Below are 26,735 nucleotides of genomic sequence, written 5' to 3' on the forward strand. Positions count from 1 at the left end.
TCTTGGCAGCACAATTTGTAATAGCCCAAACCTGGAAGCAACCCAGGTGTCCAACAACAGATGAGTGGCTGAGCAAGTTGTGGTATATATACACAACGGAATACTACTCAGCTGTAAAAAATGGTGACTTCACCGTTTTCAGCCGATCTTGGATGGACCTTGAAAAGATCATGTTGAGTGAAATAAGTCAGAAACAGAAGGATGAATATGGGATGATCTCACTCTCAGGCAGAAGTTTAAAAACAAGATCAGAAAAGAAAACACAAGTCAAACCTGAAATGGAATTGGAGTATTACACCAAAGTAAAAGACTCTGGGGTGGGTGGGTGGGGAGAATACAGGTCCATGAAGGATGATGAATGACATAGTGGGGGTTGTATTGTTAAATGGGAAACTGGGGAATGTTATGCATGTGCAAACTATTGTATTTACTGTTGAATGTAAAACTTTAATTCCCCAATAAAGAAATAAATTTTTTAAAATAAATAAATAAATAAATAAAATTTAAAAAAGAAAGAAAGAAAGAAAGGAAAAGAAAATAGAGAATAAGTGAGAAAGAGAGAAGGAGGAGGAAGAGGAGGAAGAGGAGGAAGAGAAGAGCGCTAATATGGACCCAGCGACACAGACCACTGCCCCTGGGCACAGGCTCTCTCCCACAGCCCCCACCTTCCACCATCCCCCACCCGCCTCCTGCGCTCACCCACAGGACCTGTTTGAGTTTGCAGGCCTTCCCTGCTTTCAGACTCCCAGAAAACAGAGCCCTGAGCCCCAGGCAGACTCTAGAGCCAGAGACACCCCCCCCACCCCCCCCCCCCCCCCCCCCCGGCCTCCTCAGCAGTCCCCTGCGGCCACTGGGACTCTGGGCTCAGCGCTCCCTCAGCAGGAGTATCCCCCTCAGGCTGCCACTGAGTGAAGTCCTTCATCTACAGCACCTGGGGAGACCCCCACCTGCACAGACCCCCAACTAGCCCAGGCTCTGCAGACACCGGGAGCAACAAGCACCAGGGCTGCCGGCAGGCCTTGAACCCTGGCCCAGACTTTGGAGTCTCAGCTCCAAGAGAGGGGACATGGGGACACAGAGCTGGGGACACGGGTGGGGTGGGAGAGCCTCCTCACTTCAGCAGCACTTCCCTCTGGGTCCTAGGGGCCAGGGTCTGAGATCAGGAATCAAACCTTTGAAAAGTTCCAGGTCATCCCCTCCCCAGCCTACTGCTGGCGCTTCCTGCAGCCCTGGGCTTGTGGGCACATCCCTCTAGTCTGAGATTCTGTCGCCACATGGCCTCACCACTCTGTACCCTGTGAGGGACACCTGGCCCAGGGTCAGGGCCCACCTAGCTCTTCCAAGCTGACCTCATCTCCGAGTCCTTAATTCTGGGGCTGGGGATGACTCAGTGGGTGGAGAACACACCTTGTCTGTGTGATGCTCTGAGTTTAAGCACCAGTGACTCATGGGAGCACCAAGGACTGAACCTCGGAAGGTGTGGAGAGTGTCTCCTTCTCTCTCTAAATTACAAAATAAAAGATAAATAAAGTGGATCCAGGAGACTGCACATGTATGAGGCCCTGTGTTCATCTCGGCATCACATAAAAATAAGTGACATGTTGAATATCCGTAACCAAGTTATATTAGGGCCGGGTGGTGACGCACCTGGTTGAGCTCACATGTCACAATAAGCAAGGACCTGGGTTCAAGCCCCTAGTCCCCACCAGTCACCCTTACCCCTCTCCTCCTCTCTCGTCTTCCCCTCTCGCTCTCCCCTTCTCTCTTTCTCTCTCTCTCTCTCTCTTTCCCTCCCTCTCTTCACCTCTCTCCTCTCTGTGTCTTTCCTCCCTCCCTCTCTATATCTTCCCTCTCTCCTCCTCCCTCCCTTTCTCCTATCTTCCTCCTCCTCTCTCTCTCCTCCTCTCCCCGTCTCCTCTCTCCCCCTCTACTTTATCCCTCTCCCCGTCTCCTCTCTCCCCCTCTACTCCCCCTGCCCTGTCCCTCTGCTGTGTGGCCATGCCCAGGCCTGGGCCGATGCCTCCGCCTCTGCCCCCACCCCCACAGGCTTGCCAGGCACGGCGCCAGACCTGGAGAAGCGAAAGCAGGTGTTTGGCCAGAACTTCATCCCCCCGAAGAAGCCCAAGACCTTCCTGCAGCTGGTGTGGGAGGCGCTGCAGGACGTGACGCTCATCATCCTGGAGATTGCAGCCATCATCTCGCTGGGGCTGTCCTTCTACCACCCACCGGGCGAGAGCAACGAAGGTGAGGGCGGGACCCCTCCTCAGAAATGGGAAACTAGGCACAGAGAAGGGGTGACCCCTGGGGACTCTGGTCAATGTCCATCGAGACAGACATTCAGCAGCCCCGGGAGGCACCAAGGGCTGGGCCCATGCCGCCTGGGACTCGGTTTCCCCATCTGTGGCTGGGAGACATGCCTCCTGCTCTCAGGATCCTGAGCTCCTGGGGACAGCAGCAAGGTCAGGCCCTGGGGTGCCCTCACCCCAAGCCCCAGACACCTGCCCTCAGTGGCCAGGAAGCAGGAGGCAAAGGCAAAGTCATTGCTAGAGTGGGTGGGTGGGCTCTGCTCAGTGCTGGCCCAGGGCTCCCCCTCCATGTAGCCAGGCTGCTCCCTCAGATAGGCTGCTTCCTCAGACAGGCTCCTCCATTCATAAAGGCTGCTTCTCTCAGGCTCCCCCCTCAGACAGGCTCCCTCTTCAGACAGGCTTCTCCCTCAGACAGGCTCCTCCCTTCATACAGGCTGCTCCCCTCAGACAGGCTACTCCCCAGGACAGGCTGCTCCCTGAGACAGGCTGCTCCCCAGGACAGGCTCCCCCCAGAGACGTGTCTGCCTAGGCCTCTCCTTCAGGCGCCAAGGGCCAGCAGTCCCCTGTGAAGGAAGCTGTTCGCACTGTAGATAAAGCCAAAGGTCCGAGCGGGGTGGCAGTTCCCAGGGCCTCACAGCAGCAGCAGAAAAGGGCCATGGGGAGAGGTCCTACCCTCCACATGCCCCTTGGTTTCAGCTGTGGGGCCCTCCCTTCCCATGGAGCTCATGCCTCAGCATGCATGAGGCTATGGGTTCAAGTCCCAGCACTCCATAGGAAGACCATGGATAGAGACAAGTGAAGCAGTGCTATGGGGCCTCTCTGTGTGTCTCTCCTGAAAAGGAGAGAGAGGGGAAGGGAGGGGAGGGGATGGAGAAAGAAGGGAAGAGAATAAAGCCTAGGAAGTTGGGTCAGGAATAGGGCCAGGAAGATAGCTCAGCCGGTAGTGCACACGCTTGACCATGCATGAGGACCAGCAGGGTCCTGGTCACCACAGGGGAGCGGCATGCGGAGCCCCCTAGGCCCTGGGACAGTGCTGATGGCTTTCTTCTCTGTGTCTCTGTCTCCATTTTCCATTTGGAAAAAAAGGGAGGGAGGGAGGGAGGGAGGGAGGGAGGGAGGGAGGGAGGGAGAGAGGAAGGTAGTCTGCAGGAGGGTGGAGTCATGCAGGCGAGAAGCCCCAACAGAAAAAAAGGAAAGAAAGAAGAGAAATTGAGCACACTCAGTTGAGGGCAAGGACCGAGTTTGAGGCCGCTGCTCCCCACCTGCAGGGAGGAAGCTTCACAAGTGGCAGAACAGATCTCCAGGGGTCTCTCTCTTCTCTCTGTCTTTCATCTATCTTCACCTTCCCTCTCAAATTATCTGTCTCTATCCAGTCAATAATAAATAAATAATAGAATTAAAAAATAATTTAAGAAAAAAGTGGAACCAGGTGGTGGTACATCTGGTTGAGCACACGTGTTACAGTGCACAAGGATGCAGGTTCAAGTTCTCAGTCCCCACCTTCAGGGGGAGTCGCTTCACAAGTTGTGAAGCAGGGCTGCAGGTCTCTCTCTCTCTCTCTCTCTCTCTTCCTCCCTCCCTCCCTCCCTCCCCCTTCCTCTCGATTTCTGGCTGCCTCTATCTTATAAATAAATAAATAAATATAATGAAAACCATTTTAACAGTGCCAGGCAGTGGCACACCCCATTAAGCACACATAGTACTAAGCACAGGGATCCACTCAAGGATCCCAGTTCAAGCCCACAGTTCTCATGCAGGAGGGACACTTCACAAGTGGTGAAGCAGGTCTGCAGGTGTCTTTCTTTCTCTCTCCCTCTCTACCCACCTCCTTTCTCAATTTCTCTCTGTCCTGTCCAGTAAAATGGAAAAAATGACTGTCAGAAGCAGTGGATTTGTAGTGCCAACACTGAACTCCAGTGACAACCCTGGAGGCAAAAAAAAAAAAAAAAAAAAAAAGTTGTAATAAGATAAGAGCAAGCTGGGTCAGGGAGAACATTCGAAGTGTCACACCTGTAGGAGCTCTGGGTCTCGTCCAGGCCCCCTGCCCACCCCTCCCCTGAACCGCCCCCCGGCTCCCCAGGCTGCGCAACAGCCCAGGCCGGTGCGGAAGATGAGGGCGAGGCAGAAGCCGGCTGGATCGAGGGTGCGGCCATCCTGCTGTCCGTCATCTGTGTGGTGCTGGTCACGGCTTTCAACGACTGGAGCAAGGAGAAGCAGTTCCGGGGCCTGCAGAGCCGCATCGAGCAGGAGCAGAAGTTCACAGTGGTGCGAGCGGGTCAGGTGGTACAGATCCCCGTGGCCGAGATCGTGGTGGGGGACATCGCCCAGATCAAATATGGTGGGTGCCGGCCAGGGAACGGGGGACAGTCAGGGCTAGGGAGGTACACACAAAGCTGGGGGAGATGGGCAGGGCTGGGTCCCCACAGGCCTACTCACACCAGGGTGTCTTCTGAGCCACTCTGGACAAGGTGAGGGTCCAGAATCCAAGTGGGAAGTAGATTGCTTGCCAGCCAACATGCCCCCACCCAGGGCATCCAGTGCCTGGCCTGGACAGCCCTGGAGGCCTCCTCAGCACAGCACTCCCCAGCCAAGGCTCAGAGGGGCTCATGGGATCGAGTCCGTCTCCCATCCCCACCTTTGACTCGTGGCCAAGTCAGGCTGGAGAAGCCAGCAGGAGGTGTGGACATGGGCATGGGACATTCTGGAACTGTGCTATTGCCGCCTCAGGGAAGGCCATGTGGGCTGCCCCAAAGAGGGTTTAGACAAGCTATGTCCTGGGAAAGTAAGGCGTCTCCCCCTCACTCAGTTTGGGGTGGGGAGACGCTGGCATCCTTCAGAGTGCGCCTGTCTGGGGGCCTCCCTCACGGAGTCAAGAGAGACAAATCACTTCCCAGCAAATCTCCCCAAAACCTTCTCTGAGACTAAGGGAGGATGAATCACTGAACAAATGGGCCCCAAATCCACACCTGGTCCAGAGATGCCTCGGCCATCTTGTCTGCCTCACATAGGCACTGTCGTCTTGCCTGCTCTTCATGGGCAGCATCTTGGTTTCTGACCCCGGACAGTCATCACAAGCCTTTAGGGGACCCCCCCAAGCACCCCAAGACTGTGCCGGCTGACACCTTCACCTCCCCTTCCTCCCACCAGGTGACCTATTACCTGCTGATGGCATCTTCATTCAGGGCAATGACCTCAAGATTGACGAGAGCTCCCTCACGGGGGAGTCTGACCAGGTGCGCAAGTCAGTGGACAAGGACCCCATGTTGCTGTCAGGTGAGCTGCGGCCGGCCTGGGTGGACTCACCCCCACGCTATCCCTCCACCCACACATACATGGTTGAGGCGTCCCTCGTGGCCCACCGAGGCTGCCGGCTCTTGGGGGTGGGTGGTCTCAGCGGTCAGAAGGGAGGGGGATGGGCAGCCCTTGGGGTCTCTCTGTGTGCTGGGCCCCTGGGGGCAGCAGCGAGGCCCCCACCCGGCCTGAGCAGCTTGCCCTGTACTGACTGGTGGTAGGCAGCGAGAAGATTCTAGAAGGTGACAGGCATGTATGACTGAGGAGGCCAGGCTCCAGCTAGGTCCAGCTCTGTCTCTGAGTTTGTTGGGGTCAGAGGGCAGACCTGGATGGAGGGTATCCCTCAGGTGGGGTCAGTCCAGCTTCCGTGGCCCAAGACTGCCAGTTGGGGCCTGGCTTCAGGGGTGAGTGTTCACCTGAGTGCAGTGATATTCAGCAGACAGGACAGAACTGGGGCATTGCCCACCCCCACCACCACTCCGAGACTCAGTTTACCTATGAGAAAGGAAGGTGTCCTGATGTGTGATGGGGGATCCCCAATACTGAGATGCCAGGGTCTAGAATCCAGCAACTCCTCCTAGATCAGGTGGCCCCACACTGAGAGCCCTGTCCCCACATCATCACCCATAAGCCCTGCCTTATCCCCTCTCTGCCCTCTGTCCTCTCCCCAGAGAACCCTGCCCATCTTCCTAGAACCTTCTAGAGTCCCAAAGAGCCCTGGCCTTGTCCCTTTGCAGCTGGGGACACTGAAGTCCTGCAGAGGGCAGGCGGGGCAGGGTGAGACCCCAGCTCTGCGCCCCCAGGGGGCTCACCTCCAGGTTCTGAGCCCTCTTGATCCACAGCCCAGGGTTGGGAGGCCCTATAGGACCCCTGTCTCCTCCTTCCTCCCCACAGCCAGAGCCTGAGACTGGACAGGACATGGGAGCCACCTCTGAGCCTCTTTCATTCAGAGAGAGACAGACAGAGATACAGAGAGAGACAGAGAGACAGCACAGCACCTCCTTATGATACAAGGCCAGCCCATCCCCTGCTCAGTGAGCTGTCTCCCCAGCCCCCAGACTTTTCTTCTCATAATTATTTGAGGTGTGAAGAGACTATGACAGAGAGTACCCCTCCACCATCCATCCACAGAGCTCCCCCAGTGCTGCCATGGTGCTCCCATGGGGCGCCAGGGCTCAGACTCAGAACCTTGAGCCTAGTGAGACAGTGGCCTGTGAGAGGAACTCTCTCCAGCCCCTGCCCGGCCCTGGGTCACAGTTCACAGGGTCAGGGGGCAGTGGACACCACCCAGCACCATCCAGCCCTGACCTCCACAGCTGGGCCTGAGGGGCTCCAGATTGGCTCCGGGGTCCCTGCTGGAACGACAGCCTCTGGGGCCATGTGACTGCTGAGGGGTAACCCAAGCCCCGGTCTCCTCTACAGGGGCCTGGTGGGGTTGAGTGACCCCTCTGGGGGCTTCGGAGAGAGGGGGTTCAGCCTGGGCTGTGAAAATGGGGCTGGGGCAAAGCACCCCTCCATCCTGGACAAGACCCTAGTCATATCCCCAGCACCACCTGGAGAACCACAGAGGGTACTGGGGCAGCTCCCTAGATAGTGTTTCTCTGTCCGTCTCTGTCTCTGTGAGTCTTTAAAGCTTGGGAATCACATCCTCACATGAAAGAATAGATGGAAGGGGATAAGGTTGAGAGGAAGGAGGGAAAGGAGGGCAAAGAGGAAGGAAGGGAGTGGGAGAGGAGAGGGAGAAAGGGAGTGGAGGAAGAGGAGTAGGGGACAAGGAGGAGGATGGGGAAGGGAGAGGAGGAAGAAGGAAGGGGATCGTGAGCAGGGAAGGAAGAGGGAGGAGGGGAGCACTCTGAGTGGGAGGGGACTGGATTTGCAGCCACAAAGGGAGAACCTACTGGAGGGGTGCAAGTTGGTGGTGGGGGCTGCCAGCACCGGAGGTGAAGCTGCAAGGGAGATCAGAGGGCCATAGGGGTCTTGGAGAGATGGGGAGGCCCTGAGGGCAAAGGTCAGGGCCTTGGACCTGGGTCTCCCTAGGGCATTTGTTCTAGGGCCAGTGGTTAGAGCCAAGGCTGGAGCCCAGATGGCAGCTAGGGGCACAGAGGAGGCCTGATCCCCTAAATGGGGCCTGGAGAGCCTCCCGCAGTGCTGTGGGGCCATGCAGACAGGCACCAGGCCTCCCCAGGCACCTCCTCCTCCTCCTGCCTCCTCCTGCCCCTCCTGCTCCCTGCAGCCTATGGGAGTAATTAGATTCAAAGGCGATTTGGGGTCTGATTATCTGGGGTGGAAATTGGCCCCTGCGTTTTTTTCCACCCATGGGGGCGGGGGCCACTGAGCTGGGTGCCAGCATGTTCCAGTCAGTGTCCTCACTAATATCCTCCCAGCCAGGGTCCTCGGCAGGAGGAAGGGTCCAGCTGCCACAGTGCCCACTGGCCCCTGCTCCTGGGGGACACCCAGCCCAGACTGCGGGGCTGGGGGCAGTGTCCAGGCCACTTCAAGGTCCCTGCCATCCCCTTCCCAGGGCCACAGAGCACTGTCCTCTGTCCCAGCAGTGTCCAGGCTGGCTGGCAAACCCAGCTTCCATCCAGCTCCAGGGACCCCACCTCCCTGACTCGGTTTACCCACCCCACGAGGCAGCAGACTGGCCAACACCTACCTGAGGCAGCACTGAGGGTATCTGTCTGTCCATCCTCAGTGCATCTAGGACCCCTCAGGTCCTGAGAAGGGCTATGTGGAGGTGGGGCTCCCACCTGAGGCCCCGGAGTCCACCCCCAGCCTGGCATCCAGGCTCAGCAGAGCCAACAGGTGCAAAGGGGTGTAAGAACTCCGGCCTGGGCTTGCAGTGTAGACAGGATCCGAATGCACTTTTTGGCTGAACTCGGGGCCTACGGGGAGCACCTATGGGAGCAGAGGGGAAGGTCACCAGAAATAAAGGGGCATAGTCAGCAGTTTAGGGAGACACACCCACACCAGACCTGAGCTCAGAACCTTGGGGTGATGGTATGACAGGCAGAGGTGGGTCCCCCTGTGTCAGAGGTTGCCCGTGGTCCCTGCACACACAAGGACCCCCTTCTGCTCAAGGAGGAAAGGGCAGTGGCCTCAGAGCTGTGACCCAGCGTGGGAATGGTTAAAATCAGGGCAAAGCAAATGCTGGAGAAGTTGTGGGGACAAAGAACCCCTCCTGCTCTGCTGGTGGGAATGTCAATGGGTCCAACCCCTGTCTGGAGAACTCTCACAAGGCTAGAAGTGGACCTACTCTAGGACCCTGCTATTCCTCACCATTTTTAATAGCTAACTAGTATTCCATTGTGTATCTAGACCACAACTTGCTCAGCCACTCATCTGTTTTTGGACACCTGGGTTGCTTCCAGGTTTTGGCTATTACAAATTGTGCTGCTAAGAACATAGGTATACACAGATCTTTTTGGATGGGTATGTTGGGTTCCTTACGATATATCCCCAGGAGAGGAATTGTAGGATCTTAGGTCCACTTCTCCAGACTGCTCTCCACAGGGGTTGAACTCATTGACATTCCCACCAGCAGTGCAGGAGGGTTCCTTTGTCCCCACAACCACTCCAGCATTTACTGCTGTTACCTTTTCTGATGTATGACATTCTCACAGGAGTGAAGTGGTATTTGTATTTCTCTGATAATCAGTGACTTGGTGCATTTTTTCATATGTTTATTGACCTTTTGGATTTATTCTGTGGTGAATAGCCTATTTTTAAAATTTTGTGTGTAGTATGCCTTTGTTAGCAAAGAAAATAAGGAAAGGAAAAATGGAAGGAAGGAAGGAAGGAAGGAAGGAAGGAAGGAAGGAAGGAAGGAAGGAAGGAAGGAAAGAAGGAGGTTCAGTCACTACCTTAGCCATAAAATACAGATGAGCCTGTGGCCTAGAAGGCAGTGCCGTGGCTGGAGTATTGGGCTTGAAAGCATAAGGTCTTGCGTTCAAGTCACAGCATTCTATGTGCAAACATGATCCTGTAGTTCTCTCTCTCTCTCTCTCTCTAATAAATCTTTTAACAACAAATCAGTAGAAATGGGCTTGGATGGGAGCTGCAGCTCTGTAAAGGGAACTAGAACAGAAAACTGGGTTTTGTGATGTGTGTAATAGTGCAGTGGCTCTGCTGGGATCTGCTGCTGACACTTAGAATGGGGAGAACTCCATTTCAGTGAAAAGCTCCTCAAGGTTTGCCGGGAGAGCCTGAGGGTGCTTATTCCTGAGCAAGTGCTCTCTGGGTTGGAGAGAACTCAACTGGAGCCGATCTAGGCTGCTGCATGGGAGAGGGATCAGGAACTTGTGCCGAGCTAGCGTTGCAGGAGATAGACTCTGGAACTCTCAGAGCCAGAAGGTAATCCCAAGTGTGTTAAAACAGAAGAGCAGCTGTATAGATACTCGCCAAGTAGGGTGGAAACAGGATGTGACGTAGAGAGGGTGGAGCGAAAAGAGACTGGTGGAAGTCAGGGTGACTATGAGAGGGGGCGGAGCAAAAAGACATCATGAACCAATGGGGATTAAACCAATGCCCTGCAGGCAGGGAGGTTCCTAGGTAACTGGTTATGTAAATAGACCGCAGGGAGAAGCAGGGAGAAGCTGGCGTACTGCCCAACAAAAGTTGAGATCCCAGAGTCCTTATTTCTTGCCCCAGATCATTGGGAGGGGGCAAGAAATAAGAGATTTTGTCTTAACAACTGTGTTAAGACAAAATCTCTTAACACTCTTAATCTGTGTGGAGATTTTGTCTTAACAACTGTGTCCAGGGCTTGGTTTTGCTGGTTGCAGACTTCAGCAGAATGAGGACTGGCCCCCAATACTGTCACTAAGGGGAAGACAGCATGGCCCCTGCTTGACAGGATGGAGAGAGAGGAGGGACACTCCAGGTGCGGGTAGAGGTAGTGGACCTGAGAACTGAGGTGTAGCAGTGTGAGCACCCAGGCTGGTCATAGCACTGTCCGGAGGTGAACTGGGCTGCACGGACTGGGCATTGGTGCACCCAGTAGAGTGCCTGTTAACATGCAGAGACCCGGGTTCAGATTCCTGATTCCCACCTGCAGGGGGAAAGCCTCATGAGTGATGAAGCAGGGCTGCAGGTGTCTCTCCCTTCCCTCTCAGCTTTTCTATCCAATAAATAAATATTTGAAAGAAAGAAACAAATAAACAAACCAGCCCACCAGCCCCACCACCACCATCGTAGATTAAACTTCCACCTTGGGCAGTGGCCAGACACTCAACAGGTAAATTTTCCAGAGCTTACCAGAACTGACTTTGTCCCACTCCTCTGGGGAGGGATTGTGGGCCTTTTCGGCGGTGACTTGACTTTCATTACCTCCCTCAGGGACTCACGTAATGGAAGGCTCAGGAAAGATGGTGGTGACTGCCGTGGGTGTGAACTCCCAGACTGGAATCATCTTCACTCTGCTGGGGGCTGGTGGTGAGGAGGAAGAGAAGAAAGACAAGAAAGGTAAGCCCAACCCCCTTGCAAGCCAGGAGATGAGCCACATTGTTGTTGTTGTTGTTTATTCACTCGACAGACTAGTGGTCAAGTGCCTTTTATGTCCATGCCCTGTGCCAACACTCACCTCTTGCATCCTTGAGGCCTCGCCAGGGCCAGGGGGCCTCTGTTTGTTTCATCTCCAGGATCTTGTCCCAGTCTTCTGTGTTGTCCATTCATATCATGGCCTTTCCTTCCCTTGCCTCAAGACCAGGACAAAGGTCCTGAGCCCTTTGCTGAACTCCAGCCTCAAGTGTGACCTTGTCCCCTCATCACCCCGATGTACACATATCCCTAAATACTGTTCTCAATTTCCCTGTGCATGGTTGCATCTGGCTCAGACTATCCCAGATGTGAGCAGAGTGGACTCTGGGGAAAGGTGGCCAAAACAGAACTCTTAAGGACAATGGCTATGCACTCCAATCCCATGCTACATATATGGATCCCGGTCTGCCCCTCCCTCCCCACCTCAGTAGCAAGAGCTCTAATTCCTTGGGCTCCCTTCAGGGCAACAAGCTGTGCCTCTGAGGACAGAGAGAGGGAGAGTCAGACAACACAACACAAGTAGCCTACAGTCCACCAGACCTGCCTCAAACCCAAAGACTCAGTTCCCAATCTGACATCCACACTTGGTCTTGGGCCCCCTGACATCTTCAGTCGTGTGTCTCCTCTAAGGATGGAAGAGGGCCCCCAAGACCTAGTCTTCTGGAAGTGGGAGAGGGTGGGGAAGGCGATGAGGGAGCCAGTCAGGCACAGAGCCTGGCTCGTGGGCAGGACACCTGCCCGAGGATGAACACCATCTACAATGGCGGCTCCTGAGGGTGGCCACCCCCATCAGCAGGAATAATGGAGCTGAGCTGTGAACTGGGATACTGGAGGTCAAGGGTCATGGAGAGCGGAAGTCCCTGTGTGTGTGCCCACACAATGACGGAGGAACCGTGGCTCCGGGGTGCTGGGCAGGTGGGGGTCACAGGGCATCTGCAGCCTTTTCTTATCTCCACCAGGGGCCGTGTGTAGGGATGGGGGTCTGAGACTTCCATGGGGCCAGACTTGTGTGTTTTTTTTTTGTTTTATTTTTTTACTGGCAGTGGGAAGACAGGTCAGGGTCCTAGCTGAGCATACCCTGCACCCCAAGGAGATGCAGAGACCTCCAACCCCTCTGACATGTGGAGGGAACATGACAGAGGGGATGGAGGCTCATGCCATCACCTCCACCCGGGACATTGCTTAGAGCCTGCATACACAGGCTTCATTCCAGGACTCACTGGGCGTGTGCGTGCATGTGTGTGCGTGTGCGTACATGTGTGTGCTCACATGCACACAGGAGGCTGCGTGTGCTTTTCCTCCATTAACATGTCTCAAACATCATCACACAGGTGTCAAGAAGGGGGATGGCCTTCAGCTACCAGGTACAGTAGACCCTCAGGGCAGTTGGGCTGGGAAGCCACAGCAGCCTCTGCCAGGAGTCCCTACCCTGCCCACCAGCACAGCACACAGCTGGGGCCCCCAGACCAGCCAGCCACCCCACTCTGCCAGGCCCCTTCCTGGGCCCCCAGCCCCTATCTCCACACAGCCCTGTCCCCTCATACTGGCACCCAGAACCTCACTCACATGGGAGCCCACAACCCTGCTGCCTGCCCCACCATCACCACACAGAGCACAGAGCCCTTGGCCTGTCCCCCTCACCCCAAGTGTCTCTACCCTTCCCCCCTACTCAGCCCTGAGAGCAGACCGTCAGAGCCAGTCAGCATGTCACAGGATTCCCTGAGAAGGGACATGCCTGATGTCACCTTCCCAGTGGCGGGGCAGCTCAGAAGTGGGGGTCCCCAGCAGTTCTTAGCAAGCTGGGAAGCAAGGCCTAGAACCCCACTGAGTGAACACCATGGACCACTGACCCCTTACTGGGACACACATCCCTTCGGGAGGGTGACGCCCACAATGTGGCAAGAAGCAAAAGGCCTTACTGACTCCGGGCCTTGGGCCCCTTGGCCCCCAGCAGGCAGCCAGCCCCCACCACACCTGTCCTCATGGGTCCCTCCAAGTGGTGAGGTCAGCATCTGCAGGCCAAAGACCCTGCCCACTTGCCCTCATGTCTAGCTCCTGTGCTGTCTCTAGGGGAGCCCCCTGGCCCCCAGTTTGAGCTCCAGATTCCCAGCCTAGACATGGGTGTCCCTCCACCCCTCTTGGCTCTGTCCCTGTGACACCTTTTCCCTCCCCCCCAACAGCGGCCGAGGGGGCGGCAGGCAGCGCAGCTGATAACTCAGACCCCGGCCTGGCCAATGGTAGGTCTGCGTGTCCCCAGGGCTGGCCTTCCTGGTGTGTGGGGGTGGCTGGGGCAGCGCCTAGGAGGGGGCCAGGGCACCACGGACCCCCCCACCAGGACCCCAGAGAAGCAGGCTGTGGGTATGGCCCCCCTTCCTAGGTAGGGCCAGCCTGGGGAGACGCCTGGGGTCCCTGCCTGGGCTGGCTGCCCTCCGGGAGGAGACGGGTGCCCCAGCATGGCTGTGCCTCCTCTGGACAGCTTTCCCCCCTCTCCTCTGTCCAGCACAGGGCGGGGCTTATCCTCCCCAGGACGGTGGTGGCCTCCTATCTGCTGCTGCCTGTGCTATCTGTCCTGACTGTCACCATTATCTGTGGCCCCTGGGGCAGGGGGTGGAGGGACAGGCTAGGGAGGGAGGGTTAGCCTGGACCCCCCCTCTCCACTTACCACCTGGCCTCTGATGTCTCTCCACACTCCTCATCTTGGGGTGCTGTGCCTTGCGTCCATTTCTTGGGGTGCTGTCCCTTATATCCACTTCTGTCCCCTCTGTGCCTATCCCCCATCAGGTGACACAGCTACCCCTTGGCTACTCTGTCGGCAGGGTCAGCAGAACCTCAGGATTCTCCAGCCAAGGTCTCTCATCCACATGGTCATCCAACCCCCCATCCAGGGGAGGACATGCAGGGGGTCACCTGCCCCAGGCCCTGGGAGGATCCAGGCCTTCAGGGGCTCACGGGGGCTACAGGCAGAAGAGGAGAAGGGGCAACAGGCAGCTTGGGGTGTCGGAGGTGCTGGGGGGCGTGCCTCAGCTGAGGAGTGACAGGAGGGTGCACCCGGGGTTGGGGAGGAGCAGGTCGGGAGTAGGGTCCCCTGAGCCCAGACAGATAACTTCCAGGCTGCCAGGAGCCCCAGGGAAGCAGCAGGAAGTAAGGGAGCCCAGGGTTCCTGGCTGCCTCCTGGGAGCCTCTTCTGCCCTCACCAGGCCTACCATTGGCTATAGTTCCAGCCTCTTAAGAGAGAGGAAACGGAGGCTCCTTGAGCTCAGATCATCTTCATGGAGCACAGAAGTTCCAGAGCCAGGCCTGAACCCCAACCCGGCAACCCCCACTTTCCATCTGGGATCACCCAACACAAGCCAACAAGAACTATTATTATTGTTTTTGTTGTTATTGCTGTACAAAATTGTGAGAGAGCAGGTTGACTATTACTTCCATAGCTATCTATATTTATAGAATATTTTTATATATTTGCCCTTTTTTATGGTCCTGCCTCATCTAACTTTCTAAGTCACACCTGTGACGACTTCTGAGTGTCCTCCTCTTTCCCTCTGCTCTCTCTGGTCCTGATGGAATTGGGGTTCAGAGCCCTCTGGTCATCTTCCCCTCACATTTCTCCCCCTCTGGGAGTATGGATCCAAATTCTGTTTGGCATATTGCTTCTCTGCTGGACATAGGCGTTGGCAGGTGGATCCATACCCCAGGATCTCTTCTTAAAAAAAAAAAATCTGTTTATTTTGAGAAAGAGGCCATCGTGCCACTCCAGCATGTGTGGTGCTGGGGATCGAACTCAGGACCTCACTCACGTATGACACCCCTACACTCTACCATGGAGCCGTGCCCAGGTCGCGGAGATGCTAGCCCCATTTGTGATTGCCAGAGAGAGAAGGAGCAGGGCGTCGGTGCCCTGTTTCATGTTTCGGTTTTGCTTTTGTTTTTATCCAGTGCTGGCTGAGGTCAAGCCCAGGGCCTCACTCCTGGAGGCAGATGCTCAGCCACTGGGCCACCTCCCAGGGCTGCTTGTCCATCCTCACAGTTTAGCCCCCGCACAGGATAGGTCCAGCTGCGGGAACCATGTCCTTGCTGGGCCTGGGCACTCTGCAGACGGCACACTGGCGTCTCTGGGCCCCAGACTGGAGTCTCACAGCCGGTGTGACAGGGTGGATGGGCACAGGGGTGGGGGACACCTTGGGGTGGGAACATTGAGCAAACTGTCACTAAGCCAGGATGGTGCTAAGAACCCATGAGCTCAAGGGCTCCAGACACAAGGAGCCTTTCTTCTCCCCTTAACTACTCTAGTCGGGGAGGAGCCTCCCTAGAGAAGTGATCAGCTATGTCACCAGCCTCCTTCTGTCCCCCACCCTCCGTCCTGTCCTCGAATGTGCCTCGCAGGTGTGACAGGGCCCTGGGGCTCTGACAGTCATAGGTACCCTGCCCTGTGGGGGCTCCCCTCATGGGAAGACACAGAGATCCCTCAGGCTCAGTCACCCCATTCCCCCACCCAAGCAGGACACCTCCCCAGCTTCTGTGGGCAGAAGACACAGGCTGTGGGAAAAGCAGAGTCAGACTGTTATGGGGTTCCCAGGCAGAGAGCCAAGACACCACCCCCCCCCCCACCGAGGCTGGGATGCAGGAAGCCGTGTCTGTGCCACCTGCAGTCCCAGCCAGACTCGTGTCCACAGGAGACGGGCCCCAGGCACCATGGTGTTGCCTTTTATACAGTGACAACCTTCCCACAGTCACTCACAGCCACCAGCTGCACAGGGGACTGTCTCTTCTGTGTGTGCAGAGAGGACACCTTGTCTGGGTGGTCAGCAGACTCTGGGGCAGAAGGAGCAGATTCTCAGGCCACCGACCAGGCCACTTGGGTGACAGCAGGAGGAAGCCCTGTGTGTGCTGGGAGGAGGGGGAGGTGGCCGCCAACTGTGTTTTTCTTTCTTAGACGTGAACCCTGCTTTTTTCTCTTTATAAGTTAACCCTGCTGGCCTCATTTCCCATTTGATTAGGGCCCTAGAGCATTATGTGGCTTATGGATTCATGATTTCATAACATTATTACATATGTGACTTTTTTATCATGGCTTCAGTGCAGCTGGCGACAAACCTTATAACCAAAGGGACTAAGCAAGAGGGGTCAGGCAAGCGCCCACAATCAGAAGCCGAACACTGGCCTAGGGAGACAGCACAGTGGTTCTTTGAAAGATTTTCCTGCCTGAGGCTCCAAAGTCCCAGGTTCAGTTCCCAGCTCCACCACTGCCAGAGCTGAGCAGGGCTCAGTGTAGCTCTCTGTGTGTATCTTTCTCTCTATGTCTCTCTGTCACTAAATAAATTGAAGGAAAAGAGAAAAAAAAAAAAAAAAGATCGATTTAAAGAAAAAAAAAGAAGCTTAACACTTAAAACAGTTTTGACTTTCTTGAAAGTTGAAAACTATCTTCTAAATAGCTCTCTAGGGTTTCCACCTTGCTGGGTGACTGATGAGGGGAGGGGCGTGGGCCCCTGCCTCGTTTCCCCTCTCAGCTCTGTCCTCTGCACCCCTAGACACCCCCCAAAGCATCCTTCAGGTCCCAGAGCAGACACAGACATCCCCTCATTGGGTTGAGGAGAACCCCGAATCAGTCTCCGTAATCAGTCACACTAAGAGCGGGGCTCCCACCCCCAACACACACACCCACAAGCCCCACAGAATTAGGAGGGAAAGACGGGCTTGAGAACCAGCTACCACAACCCCAGTTAGAGAGATGAGAAGGAGAGAGCCTTGGGGTGGGGGGCTGGCTTCGGCCAGCACTGGACAGTTGCCTTGTTTGTTTTGTTTTAGTGATTTAATATCAATTTACAAAATTATGAGATATAAGATACAATTCCACACTGTTCCCACCACCAGAGTTCTGTGTCCCCATTCCCTCTGCTGGAAACTGCAGTGGTTCTCCCAAGGCCACAGATATGGGCTGACTATAATTCATATATATATATTCCCATTCCATTTTTTTCTATGGTCCTGCCTTCTTTTCCTTTCTAAGTCTAACCTACACCTCTTACCACTTCTAAATGTCCTTCCTTTTTTCCTCTTCTCTCTCTGGATCCTGATGGAATTGGGGTTCAGAGCCCTCTGGTCATCTTCCCCTCACATTTCTCCCCCTCTGGGAGCATGGTCCCAAATTCTTTATGGGGTGGAGAAGGTGTGAGTTCTGGCTTCTGTAATTGATTCTCCACTAGACATGGGCATTGGCAGGTGGATCCAGACCCCCAGCCTATTTCTGTCTCTCCCTAGTGGGGCGGGGCTCCGGGGAGGGGAGGCTCCAAGACACACTGGTGAGGTCGTCTGTCCAGGCGTCATGGTAACATCCATCTGCAACTTGGTGGCTGTGGCTTAATAAGTTTCTGGAGAAATCCTGGTTATATTTTGTTGAATTATCTGGTGATTTTTTTTGTTGTTTTGTTTTTTGTTTGTTTTTTTCTAGTTTATGTGATCTGAGCAGGCCCCTTACTCCACAGCCATGCCTCTGGAAGTCCTTTGGGTTTTTTTTCTGTTTTATTTGCATCAATTGGAAAGACTCCCAGCAGCTCTGGAGAGGCCTTGCTCAGGCCCCTGTTCCCTGTCCCTATGGAGCTGAAGGGGTACAGGGGTGATGTAGGTGCTTACAGAGCTAGTGAAATAGCCCCTAGAGGGAGGCTCTCAGTAGGATGGCCCTTAATTGAGGAGACCCCCCTGGCCCCCATCTCCTCATCTGCGAGGTGAGTCCCTTCAACCCTGCCCCCCACGGGGCATCCAGGTGGCAGGAAGACCACTCGCCGAAGCCCAGCAGAAGAGGGGCCTCCTGGGGGGCAGAATGTAGAGACGACACTCCTGTTCCCAGAAGCCAAGTTGGGGAGGTCAAGCCACAAAGGTGGTGGAGTTGAAATGGGTTTCTGCACCCGGTCCCACCCAGGACCCTCAGACTCTCCCCAGGCTCAGGGGAGATGGGAGAAGGGGCTGTAGCAACCCCACCTGAAGTGGGAACACCTGTCTGCCCAGAGCCAGCCCCCAAGCCTGGGTCTGTCCTCCGTAAGGGCACACCCCCTGGAGCACTGGGCGAGAACTAGGTGGGGGGAGGACCTTGTCAACCTCCTCTGGCATGGGGAGTGGGTCCCCTCAAGGCACCCCCAGCCCAGCCCTACTGAGGGGGCCAAGGAGGGGGCAAGAGGGAGCCCACCACCCCACCTGCTGTAGTGGTCTGAGCCAAGTGCCCTCACAGTAAAGCACACAAACACACACACACACACACACACACACACACACACAGAGACACACTAGGGCCCCTCAGAGCCCAAACTGGGAGCCCCTGTGCTGGTGGCTCTCAGGGATCAGCAGAAGAGCTGGGGTGGGGGGCTTCACACCCCTTTGCACAGAAAGGAGGAAGTAAAAATCTTCCTGGAGTCAGAAACTTAGGAGTATTTAGTCCAAGTACCTGCCCATCCTAGAGCCTCTCTCTCTTCCTCCCTCCTTCTCCCTCCTTCTCCCTCCTTCTCCCTCCTTCTCCCTCCTTCTCCCTCCTTCTCCCTCCTTCTCCCTCCTTCTCCCTCCTTCTCCCTCCTTCTCCCTCCTTCTCCCTCTCTCTCTTCTTCTTCTTCCTTCTCTCCCTCTCTCTATCTCTCCCCCTTTCTCCCTCCCTCTCTTCTTTGCCTCTCTGGAGACCCTTGCTCCCCGCCAGCCACCCTGGCCCTCTCCCCTGTGACAGGCCCAGCAGTCCCCACGATGGCCAGACCCTCCTCTGTGCCCTGAGTGTCTACCGCGTCTCTGTGGTGACCGGTCTCTGTTGTCTGTTGTCTGTTGTCTGTTCAAATTCTCTGTCATGTAGGTAAGATGCAGGATGGCAGTGTGGACGCCAGCCAGAGCAAAGGTAACCCTCTGGACTCCTGGGGTCAGGGTCCCCACAGCCCCCCTGCCACCCTCTGCCTCGGATGTGGGGGTCGGGGTCTCAAGGGCCTTCTTCTCGGGATGCTATGAGGATGCTAGGAGCTGTGGTACCTGGCCCTCAAGGGCCAATGGGAGCCATGGGAGAGGCTAGAGGAGGGGTGGGGATGGACCCAGGTGTAGCTCTGATCCACACGGTGGCTGTCCCCATGGAAGGGACAAGGGACCTCAGCCACCCATTCCCCACCTTGGAGCTGTGTTGCCTGCTTAGCTGAAAACGTAAGAATCCGGGGGGCAGCGGGGAGCCCCAAGCCCAGCAGGCAGCTCCATGTGGAAAGGAGGGAACACTGCCCCCCCCCCCCGCGTTCCCAGCCTTCATCCTATCCTCCCATCCTGTGGCTTCATGTCGCATGGGCTGAGCTGGGGGCAGCGGGCCAGTGTCTGTCTGTCAGGTGGGGCCACATGGCCTCACGGCCAGGCCCTGAGTGTCCAGGGGCCAGGAGAAGTGGACCCACCATGGGGTTTCTGAGCCGGCCGCACAGAGGCTCCCCGGACAGGCAGGCAGGGGTATGCGGTCCTCTACCCCCACCCGGCTGACCCGTGCGTCTGTCTGTCCCATGCTCTGTCTCCACAGCCAAGCAGCAGGACGGGGCAGCGGCCATGGAGATGCAGCCCCTGAAGAGTGCAGAGGGCGGGGACTCGGACGACAAGAAGAAGGCGAGCTTACACAAGAAGGAGAAGTCGGTGCTGCAGGGGAAGCTCACCAAGCTGGCCGTGCAGATCGGGAAGGCCGGTGAGTGCCAGGCGCAGGGTGCCACTGGCCCGGGTCAGTGCACACAGTAGGTGCTCAACACTGCTGGGGGAGGCGAGGCTGAACAGCTGGGCCACTGGCCTGGGTCAGTGTGCACACAGTAGGTTCTCAGCTAGCACGGGATGAGACTGGATGGCTGGGCCACTGGCCTGGGTCAGTGCACATAGCAGGTGCTCATCTAGTACAGAGGCAAGCCTGGAAGGCTGGGCTGCTGGCCCAGGTAAGTGCACACAGTAGGCATTCAGCACTGCTGGGGGGCGAGGTTGGAGGGCTCAGCTGCTAGCCCAGGTCAGTGCACACAGTAGGCACTCAGCACTGCTGGGGATGTAAGGCTGGAGGGCTGGGCTGCTGGCCCAGGTCAGTGCACACAGTAGGCATTCAGCACTGCTGGGGAGGCGAGGCTGGAGGGCTGGGCTGCTGGCCCAGGTCAGTGCACACAGTAGGCACTCAGCACTGCTGGGGGGTGAGGTTGGAGGGCTGGCCTGCTAGCCCAGGTCAGTGCACACAGTAGGCACTCAGCACTGCTTGAAGGTAAGGCTGGGCTGCTGGCTCAAGTCACCATGCACACGGCACTGCTGGGAGGAGAGATGGGTTGCATGGCCCAGGTCAGTGCACACAGTAGGTGCTCAGCTTAGCAGTTCTGAGGGGCGAGGCCGGGCCCTGGGGGGTCTGTAAATGGAGGGGAGCCAAGGGTGGGGATAGGGTCAGGCAAGTCCAGGTGCTCCAGGACCCTGGAAGCCAGTGGGAGCCAGGACGGAGGGTGGAGCAGGACAGGCCCGGCCACTGGGACGACCACCCACTACACTCAGAGCCGGGAGGTGGAGGCAGGGCCCATGCCCAACAGAGCAGCCAGCTGCCAGGTGAGGCCTCCTCCTCCCAGACTCAGGGGCCTGTCCCCCATTCCCACCCCCGGCTCTGCCATCTCCTGGCTAACTCTGGTCAGGTGTGGGAAAGGCTCATTATAGGCCGCATTTTTATTTAACTCTGTGCCACACAAGTGACACTGGCCAAGCCCCACCCACCCAGCCTGCCACCCGTCAGTCCTGGGGAGCCCAGCTGGAGGTGGGGGAGGGCTCCAGGGTAAGACCCCCGGGGAGGGGCAGTTGGCCCCCTGCCTCTGTCCCCTCCTGAGCCCCCTTTGCTGAGAGCAGTGGCCCAGCTGGGGCTTGGGGGTGCTTTTCGGGGTGGGGAGGACTAAAAGAAGAATGGGCCAGGCAGAAAGACCAGGCCCTCCCAGTTGAAGGGACCCCTTTCTGCCCAGCCCATTCTTTTTTTATTTTCCCTTTTGTTGCCCTTGTTGTTTAACATTGTTATAGTTATTGATGTCATTGTTGTTGGATAGGACAGAGAGAAATGGAGAGAGGAGGAGAAGACAGAGAGGGGGAGAGAAAGATAGTCACCTGCAGACCTGCTTCACCGCTTGTGAAGCGACTTCCCTGCAGGTGGGGAGCCGGGGGCTCAAACCAGGATCCTTCTGCCGGTCCCTGTGCTTTGCACCACCTGCGCTTAACCCGCTGCGCTACAGCCCGACTCCCTCTTTTTTTTTTCCAGCCTTACTGAGATACAGTTAATAGATGAGAGTCACACCCACGTCACAAGGCTGTGGGGACAGGTTTGCACAGGAGCTCATAGTTGTGACACCATCTCCACAGCCAAGGTCCCAAACTCACCCTCCACTTGGGAGAGGCTCCTTCCTGTGTTGCTGCTGCTGGTGGTGGCGGGGTGTGGACTCCAGACAGCCAGGAGGCTGTCTCCTTTGCTGATAGGCCGGGCAGGGTGCAGGCCTGAGCTGTAGCATGGGTGGTTCTAGAAGGAGCCCTCCCAGCATGGCAGGAAGGCCCACCCCTGCACCCTGGGCCCCCAGGCCTGTGACCTTCTGGCTGAGTGTGCTCCCCGGCCACCTGTCCCTGCGCCCCATGCTGTCCCTCTGTGCCCCCGTCTGTGGCTGGGCAGGGGGCTCAGCCTATGTCATTTCCTGTCACCTGACCCCGCGGTAACTCTCCATGTGGCTCCCTTGTTTGGAGTGTGGTTTTGGGCTGTCTCCTTCCTTGACTCTCAGCTCTCCCTCCCCTGCTCCCCAGGGTAGGAATCTGGGGCCCACCTGAGCCCTTAGGCACTAAGAAGGTGTTTGTTGAGTGAGTGAGTAAGCTGCTCGTGAAGCCGTGTGAGAGCTCTGTGCACACTCACTGTGGGCTGGGCGGTGGCTCACTCGGCAGAGGACACCCTTCACAGAGCATAAGGACACAGGTTCAAGCCCCCGACTCCCACCCGGGAGCTTTTGCACAGGTGAGCCATGCTGTGGGGGTCCTGCTGCACTCTTCATCTCTGGGTCTCACGTTTAAATAAATGAATAAAGTCGGGGCCAGACAGTGGCTCACCAGGATAAGTGCACATAGTGTACTGTGCAAGGATCCGGTTTCGAGCCCCCATTCCGCATGTGCAAGGGAGATGCCTCACGGGTTGTGAAGCAGGTCTGTCTCCCGCGCTATCTCCCCCTTCCCTCTCAATTTCTCTCTATCTCTATTCAATAAAATAGAAAGAAAGGGGAAAATGGCCACCAGGATTGGTGGAGTGGTAGTGCAGGCACCAAGCCCCAGCAATGACTCTGGTGGCAGAAAAGAAAAGAATAAAGCCCAGCCAGCATGTGCAGAGCCCGAGAGGAAACTCCCAGCCAGCTGGGGCAGGGCTGGGGGGGGAGGGGGAACAGGCCCCAGGCATCACATGGGCCTGGGGGTGACCCAGCTCTGGGCCCCATCCTACAAGTCCCATGCTCCACCCACTGAGCTGCCATCCCCCCAGCACATGTCCTGAGCACCTACTATGTGCCAGCTGCCTAAAGCATAGGCCCCCACAGAGGGACACCCCGAGGCGGCGGGACCTGCATCCTCCCAGCTGCGCCCTGACGCTGCCCCACCCCCGCCACAGGCCTGGTGATGTCGGCCATCACCGTCATCATCCTGGTCCTCTACTTCACCGTGGACACCTTCGTGGTCAACAAGAAGCCATGGCTGCCTGAGTGCACGCCCGTGTACGTGCAGTACTTCGTCAAGTTCTTCATCATCGGGGTCACCGTGCTGGTGGTGGCAGTGCCCGAGGGGCTGCCCCTGGCCGTCACCATCTCGCTGGCCTACTCTGTGAAGGTGAGGGGGTATGGGGCGGGGGGGGGGGGGAGCTGAGAGAGAGCAGGGGGGCAGGGTCCAGAGCCTTGGGGAAGGAGGCACTGCAAACAGAGAGCCACCACTAGGCCAGGGGACAGCCAGGTGTCAGCAAGTCACCTTTTCTCAAAACTTAATAGAGACTCCTGAGTGTTAAGTAATGAGGGGGCAGAAGGCCCTCTCACATGTGCTGTGGAATCCAACTGCTTACTAGATCAGAAACAGAGGGAGGGATAGAGGGAGACTTGGACACCTGCAGTTCCAGATTTTAAACTTGAGACCTCCTGTATGCTGGCCCTGCCCCACACACTGACCCCCAAGTCTGTTTGTCCAGCTCTGGGTCACTCTGAAAGAGAGAGAGGGAGAGAGAGAGAGAAAGAGAGCTCTGAGCTGACTCCCTGCCTGCCGTGCCCACCCACAGCCACTCCTGGATTTTTGCCCTTTCCAATCCTGATGGTCATGCTCCCAGACCCTCGACAGTTCTTGGCTCCGAAAGTTTGGTGGAAGGGAGCCCGACACCAGATGAGTGCCTGGACCGGGGAGCTAGTTCAGCATCAGAGCACTGGCATTGTGGGAGTGAGGTGCCCGAAGCCCCAGGTTCAATACCCGGTTCCACCTCAAGCCAGAGCTCAGTGGTGCTTCTCTCTCTTCCCCCCTCTCTCCCCGTCTCTCTCTCTCCCTCTCTCCCCCTCTCTCCCTCTCTCTCTCCCTCTCTCTCCCTCCCTCTCTCTCCCTCTCTCTCCCTCTCTCTCTCCCTCTCTCTCCCTCTCTCTCTCCCTCTCTCTCCCTCTCTCTCTCTCCCTCTCTCCCTCTCTCTCTCCCTCTCTCTCTCCCTCTCTCCCCCTCTCTCCCTCTCTCTCTCCCTCTCTCTCTCCCTCTCTCTCTCCCTCTCTCTCCCTCCCTCTCTCTCCCTCTCTCTCCCTCTCTCTCTCCTTCTCTCTCCCTCTCTCTCCCTCTCTCTCTCTCCCTCTCTCCCTCTCTCTCTCCTTCTCTCTCCCTCTCTCTCTCCCTCTCTCTCTCCCTCTCTCTCCCTCCCTCTCTCTCCCTCTCTCCCTCTCTCTCTCCCTCTCTCCCCCTCTCTCCCTCTCTCTCTCCCTCTCTCTCTCCTTCTCTCTCCCTCCCTCTCTCTCCCTCCCTCTCTCTCCCTCTCTCTCCCTCTCTCTCTCCTTCTCTCTCCCTCTCTCTCCCTCTCTCTCTCTCCCTCTCTCTCCCTCTCTCTCTCCCTCTCTCTCTCCTTCTCTCTCTCCCTCTCTCTCTCCTTCTCTCTCTCCCTCTCTCTCCCTCTCTCTCCCTCTCTCTCCCTCTCTCTCCCCCCTCCCTCTCTCTCTCCTTCTCTCTCCCTCTCTCTCCCTCTCTCTCCCCCCTCCCTTTCTCTCTTCCTCTCTCTCCTCTCTCCCTCTCTCTCCCTCTCTCTCCCTCTCTCTCCTTCTCTCTCTCTCTCCCTCTCTCCCTCTCTCTCCCTCTCTCCCTCTCCCTCTCTCCCTCTCTCTCTCTCTTCCTCTCTCTCCCTCTCTCTTTCTGCCAGAGGAAAACAAATGAATAAATCTTTTTTTTTAAATGTATGAAAATGGGGCATCAGGCTTATGGCAGCGCATTGATGTCAGGAGACAAACTGGAAATAAATCCCAGGGTGTCACAGCAGCTCAGATGCCCAGGCTCCGGCTGGAAGCGGGGGGGGGGGGGCTGGTTCTACCCAGGAGCTGCCCTGTCACCACCACCCCACATGCCCCTGGGTGTGCATGGAGTCCCGACACCCAGTTCGAGCCGGCCCTCCTCTGACCCTGGCTTCAAGGTGTCGCAGAGCAGAGCCGCCACAGACAGTTCCAAGCTGGCTGTGGGCTTGGCCCCCGATGTAATTTCAGACAGAAAGAGAGATCTCGGGCACGGGCCAGCCGGCAGCGGCTCTGTGTAAGCAATCCGGCCTTATCAGGCCCTGTGTTAGGGTTCTTGAAGAAACTCCATCCCAGGGCCAGAGCCCAAGCAGGTGTCAGGGGCCTAAGGCACCCGGGGCTGGTGGTGCTTACACGACTGAGCTGGGACCCCCCAGGCCCGGCCAGCTGAGGTGGGGGGCTGGGGGTCAAAGGCTGAGACTGGGGATGGGGACTGGGATGGGGGATGGGGGCTCAGACTAGGTAATAGGGCTGAGATTCAGGCACTGGGTCTGGGGGTCTAGAGGCTGAGGCTAGGGGCTGGAGCTGGGGACTAGGACTGAGGGGCTGGGGACTGGGGACTGGGGCTGGGGACTAGGTCTGAGGGCTATGGACTGGGGACATTGGCTGGGAACTGTGGCAAGGACTAGGACTGGGGGGCTGGGGATGAGCTAAGGACAGGAGCTGGGGACTGGGACTGGGGCCTAGACACTGGGGGTAGGGGCTGGGTTTGGGTACTGGGGCTGGGGGCCAGGGGCCAGGGATGAGTGCTGGGGCTGGGAACAGGCAGTTCTAGGCCCTGTGCTCTCCCTGCTGTGTGTTATGGGCCAGTGCCGGCACCCACTGCTGCTTCTGGCTGTGTTCCTCACACAGTCACCTGATATGCTGAGAAGCAACCCCTCCATAGCCGAGACCTCCCCCCATACTCTATAGGGCACCTGCAGCCCAGGTTCAAGCCCCAGGGGCCAGAGAGGGGCTCCTGGTTGAACACATATGTTACCTTGCACAAGGACCCAGGTTCAAGTCCCCGGTCCCCACCTGAAGGGGGAAAGCTTCACAAGCGGTGAAGCAGAGCTACAGGTGTCTCTCTGTCTCTCTCCCTCCCTATCTCCCCCTCCCCTATCAATTACTCTCTGTCATATCCAATAAAATAGAGAGGGGGAAAAGTGGCCGCCAGGAGCAGTAGATTAGTAGTGCCAGCATCAAGCCCCAGGGATAATGCTGGTGGCAATAAAAAACAAAAAGCCCCAGCATCACATGGAAGGGGCCGAGGCACTAGAGGAAGCCTCTGTGCTGGTGTCTCTGCCTCTCTCTGGCTCTCCTGCCCTCTCTGTCTAGCTGAAGGAAAAAGGAGCAATGAAGTCAAACACAGACCAAGACCCCGGCTCCACACACACAGTCAAGAAGCAGAGAGGAACCAGGATGTAGCCCCCACCCTTTAGTGTCCGCCTTGCCGTGATGGGGTCACGGTTTCAAGTCAGGGCGACACACAGGTGCTGGAGCAGGACTGTGGTGTCTGTGCTGTGTGTGTGTATGTGTCTGTCTATCTGTCTGTCTCCCCTTGTCTCTCTTGACAGAGAAAAGGGGGCTTGGCTTGGGCGACAGGTGTTGCCAGTGTAAGGCGGTGCTGAGGGTGGAGCAGGGTACCTTGGGTGTCCAGGCCCTGAGCACAGTCCCTGTGCTGTCTCTCTGGCCCTGGCCACCACATTCTGCAGACACTGTGAGTAAGCAAAGCACCTTGAGGGCTCTGAAGCCCCAGGTTCAATCCCTAGCACCACCATCAGCCAGAGCTGAGCAGGGGTCTGGGGAAATTAACTAAGTAATAGTAACAGTGACAGTAATAATAATAGTAACAATGGGGCTGAGAAGACAGCTTAATGGTTCTGCAAAAGACTCCTGCTTGAGGCTTTGAGGCTCTGGGATCAATCCCTTGCACCATCATCTGCCAGAGCTGAGCTGGGCTCTGTTCTCTGCCTGATCCCTCCTCCTCATTAAAATAAAATAAATAAAAATATTTTATATTGCTGCAGACGCAGCACAATAGTTCTACAAAGACATTCTTCTGCCTGAGGCCCTGAAGTCCCAGGTTCTATCCCCAGCACCA

The 26,735-nt window shown here is 56.7% G+C and overlaps 1 protein-coding gene across 12 annotated transcripts in view; it reads left to right on the forward strand.

The window, feature by feature from the left end:
• The window catches only part of ATP2B2 (ATPase plasma membrane Ca2+ transporting 2), a 232,855-nt gene that overhangs the window by 166,124 nt on the left and 39,996 nt on the right, over window positions 1-26,735 (forward strand). For 7 of the 12 annotated variants that reach the window (XR_009547083.1, XM_060180697.1, XM_060180700.1 and 4 more), the window contains 9 exons: window positions 2,047-2,244; window positions 4,387-4,644; window positions 5,454-5,579; window positions 10,935-11,060; window positions 12,467-12,499; window positions 13,316-13,372; window positions 18,961-19,002; window positions 19,651-19,809; window positions 22,753-22,967. Coding sequence is in view for 11 of the 12 variants with exons in the window: in XM_060180697.1 (XP_060036680.1) it covers window positions 2,047-2,244; window positions 4,387-4,644; window positions 5,454-5,579; window positions 10,935-11,060; window positions 12,467-12,499; window positions 13,316-13,372; window positions 18,961-19,002; window positions 19,651-19,809; window positions 22,753-22,967 (1,214 nt within the window). In the remaining variant the exon portion in view is untranslated. The remainder of the gene's footprint in view (window positions 1-2,046; window positions 2,245-4,386; window positions 4,645-5,453; window positions 5,580-10,934; window positions 11,061-12,466; window positions 12,500-13,315; window positions 13,373-18,960; window positions 19,003-19,650; window positions 19,810-22,752; window positions 22,968-26,735) is intronic. The other 5 variants (XM_060180704.1, XM_060180699.1, XM_060180705.1 and 2 more) reach the window with 3 other exon arrangements.

This window comes from Erinaceus europaeus, chromosome 21 (genome assembly GCF_950295315.1).
Source record: "Erinaceus europaeus chromosome 21, mEriEur2.1, whole genome shotgun sequence".
In the NCBI taxonomy this organism is placed as follows: domain Eukaryota; kingdom Metazoa; phylum Chordata; class Mammalia; order Eulipotyphla; family Erinaceidae; genus Erinaceus; species Erinaceus europaeus.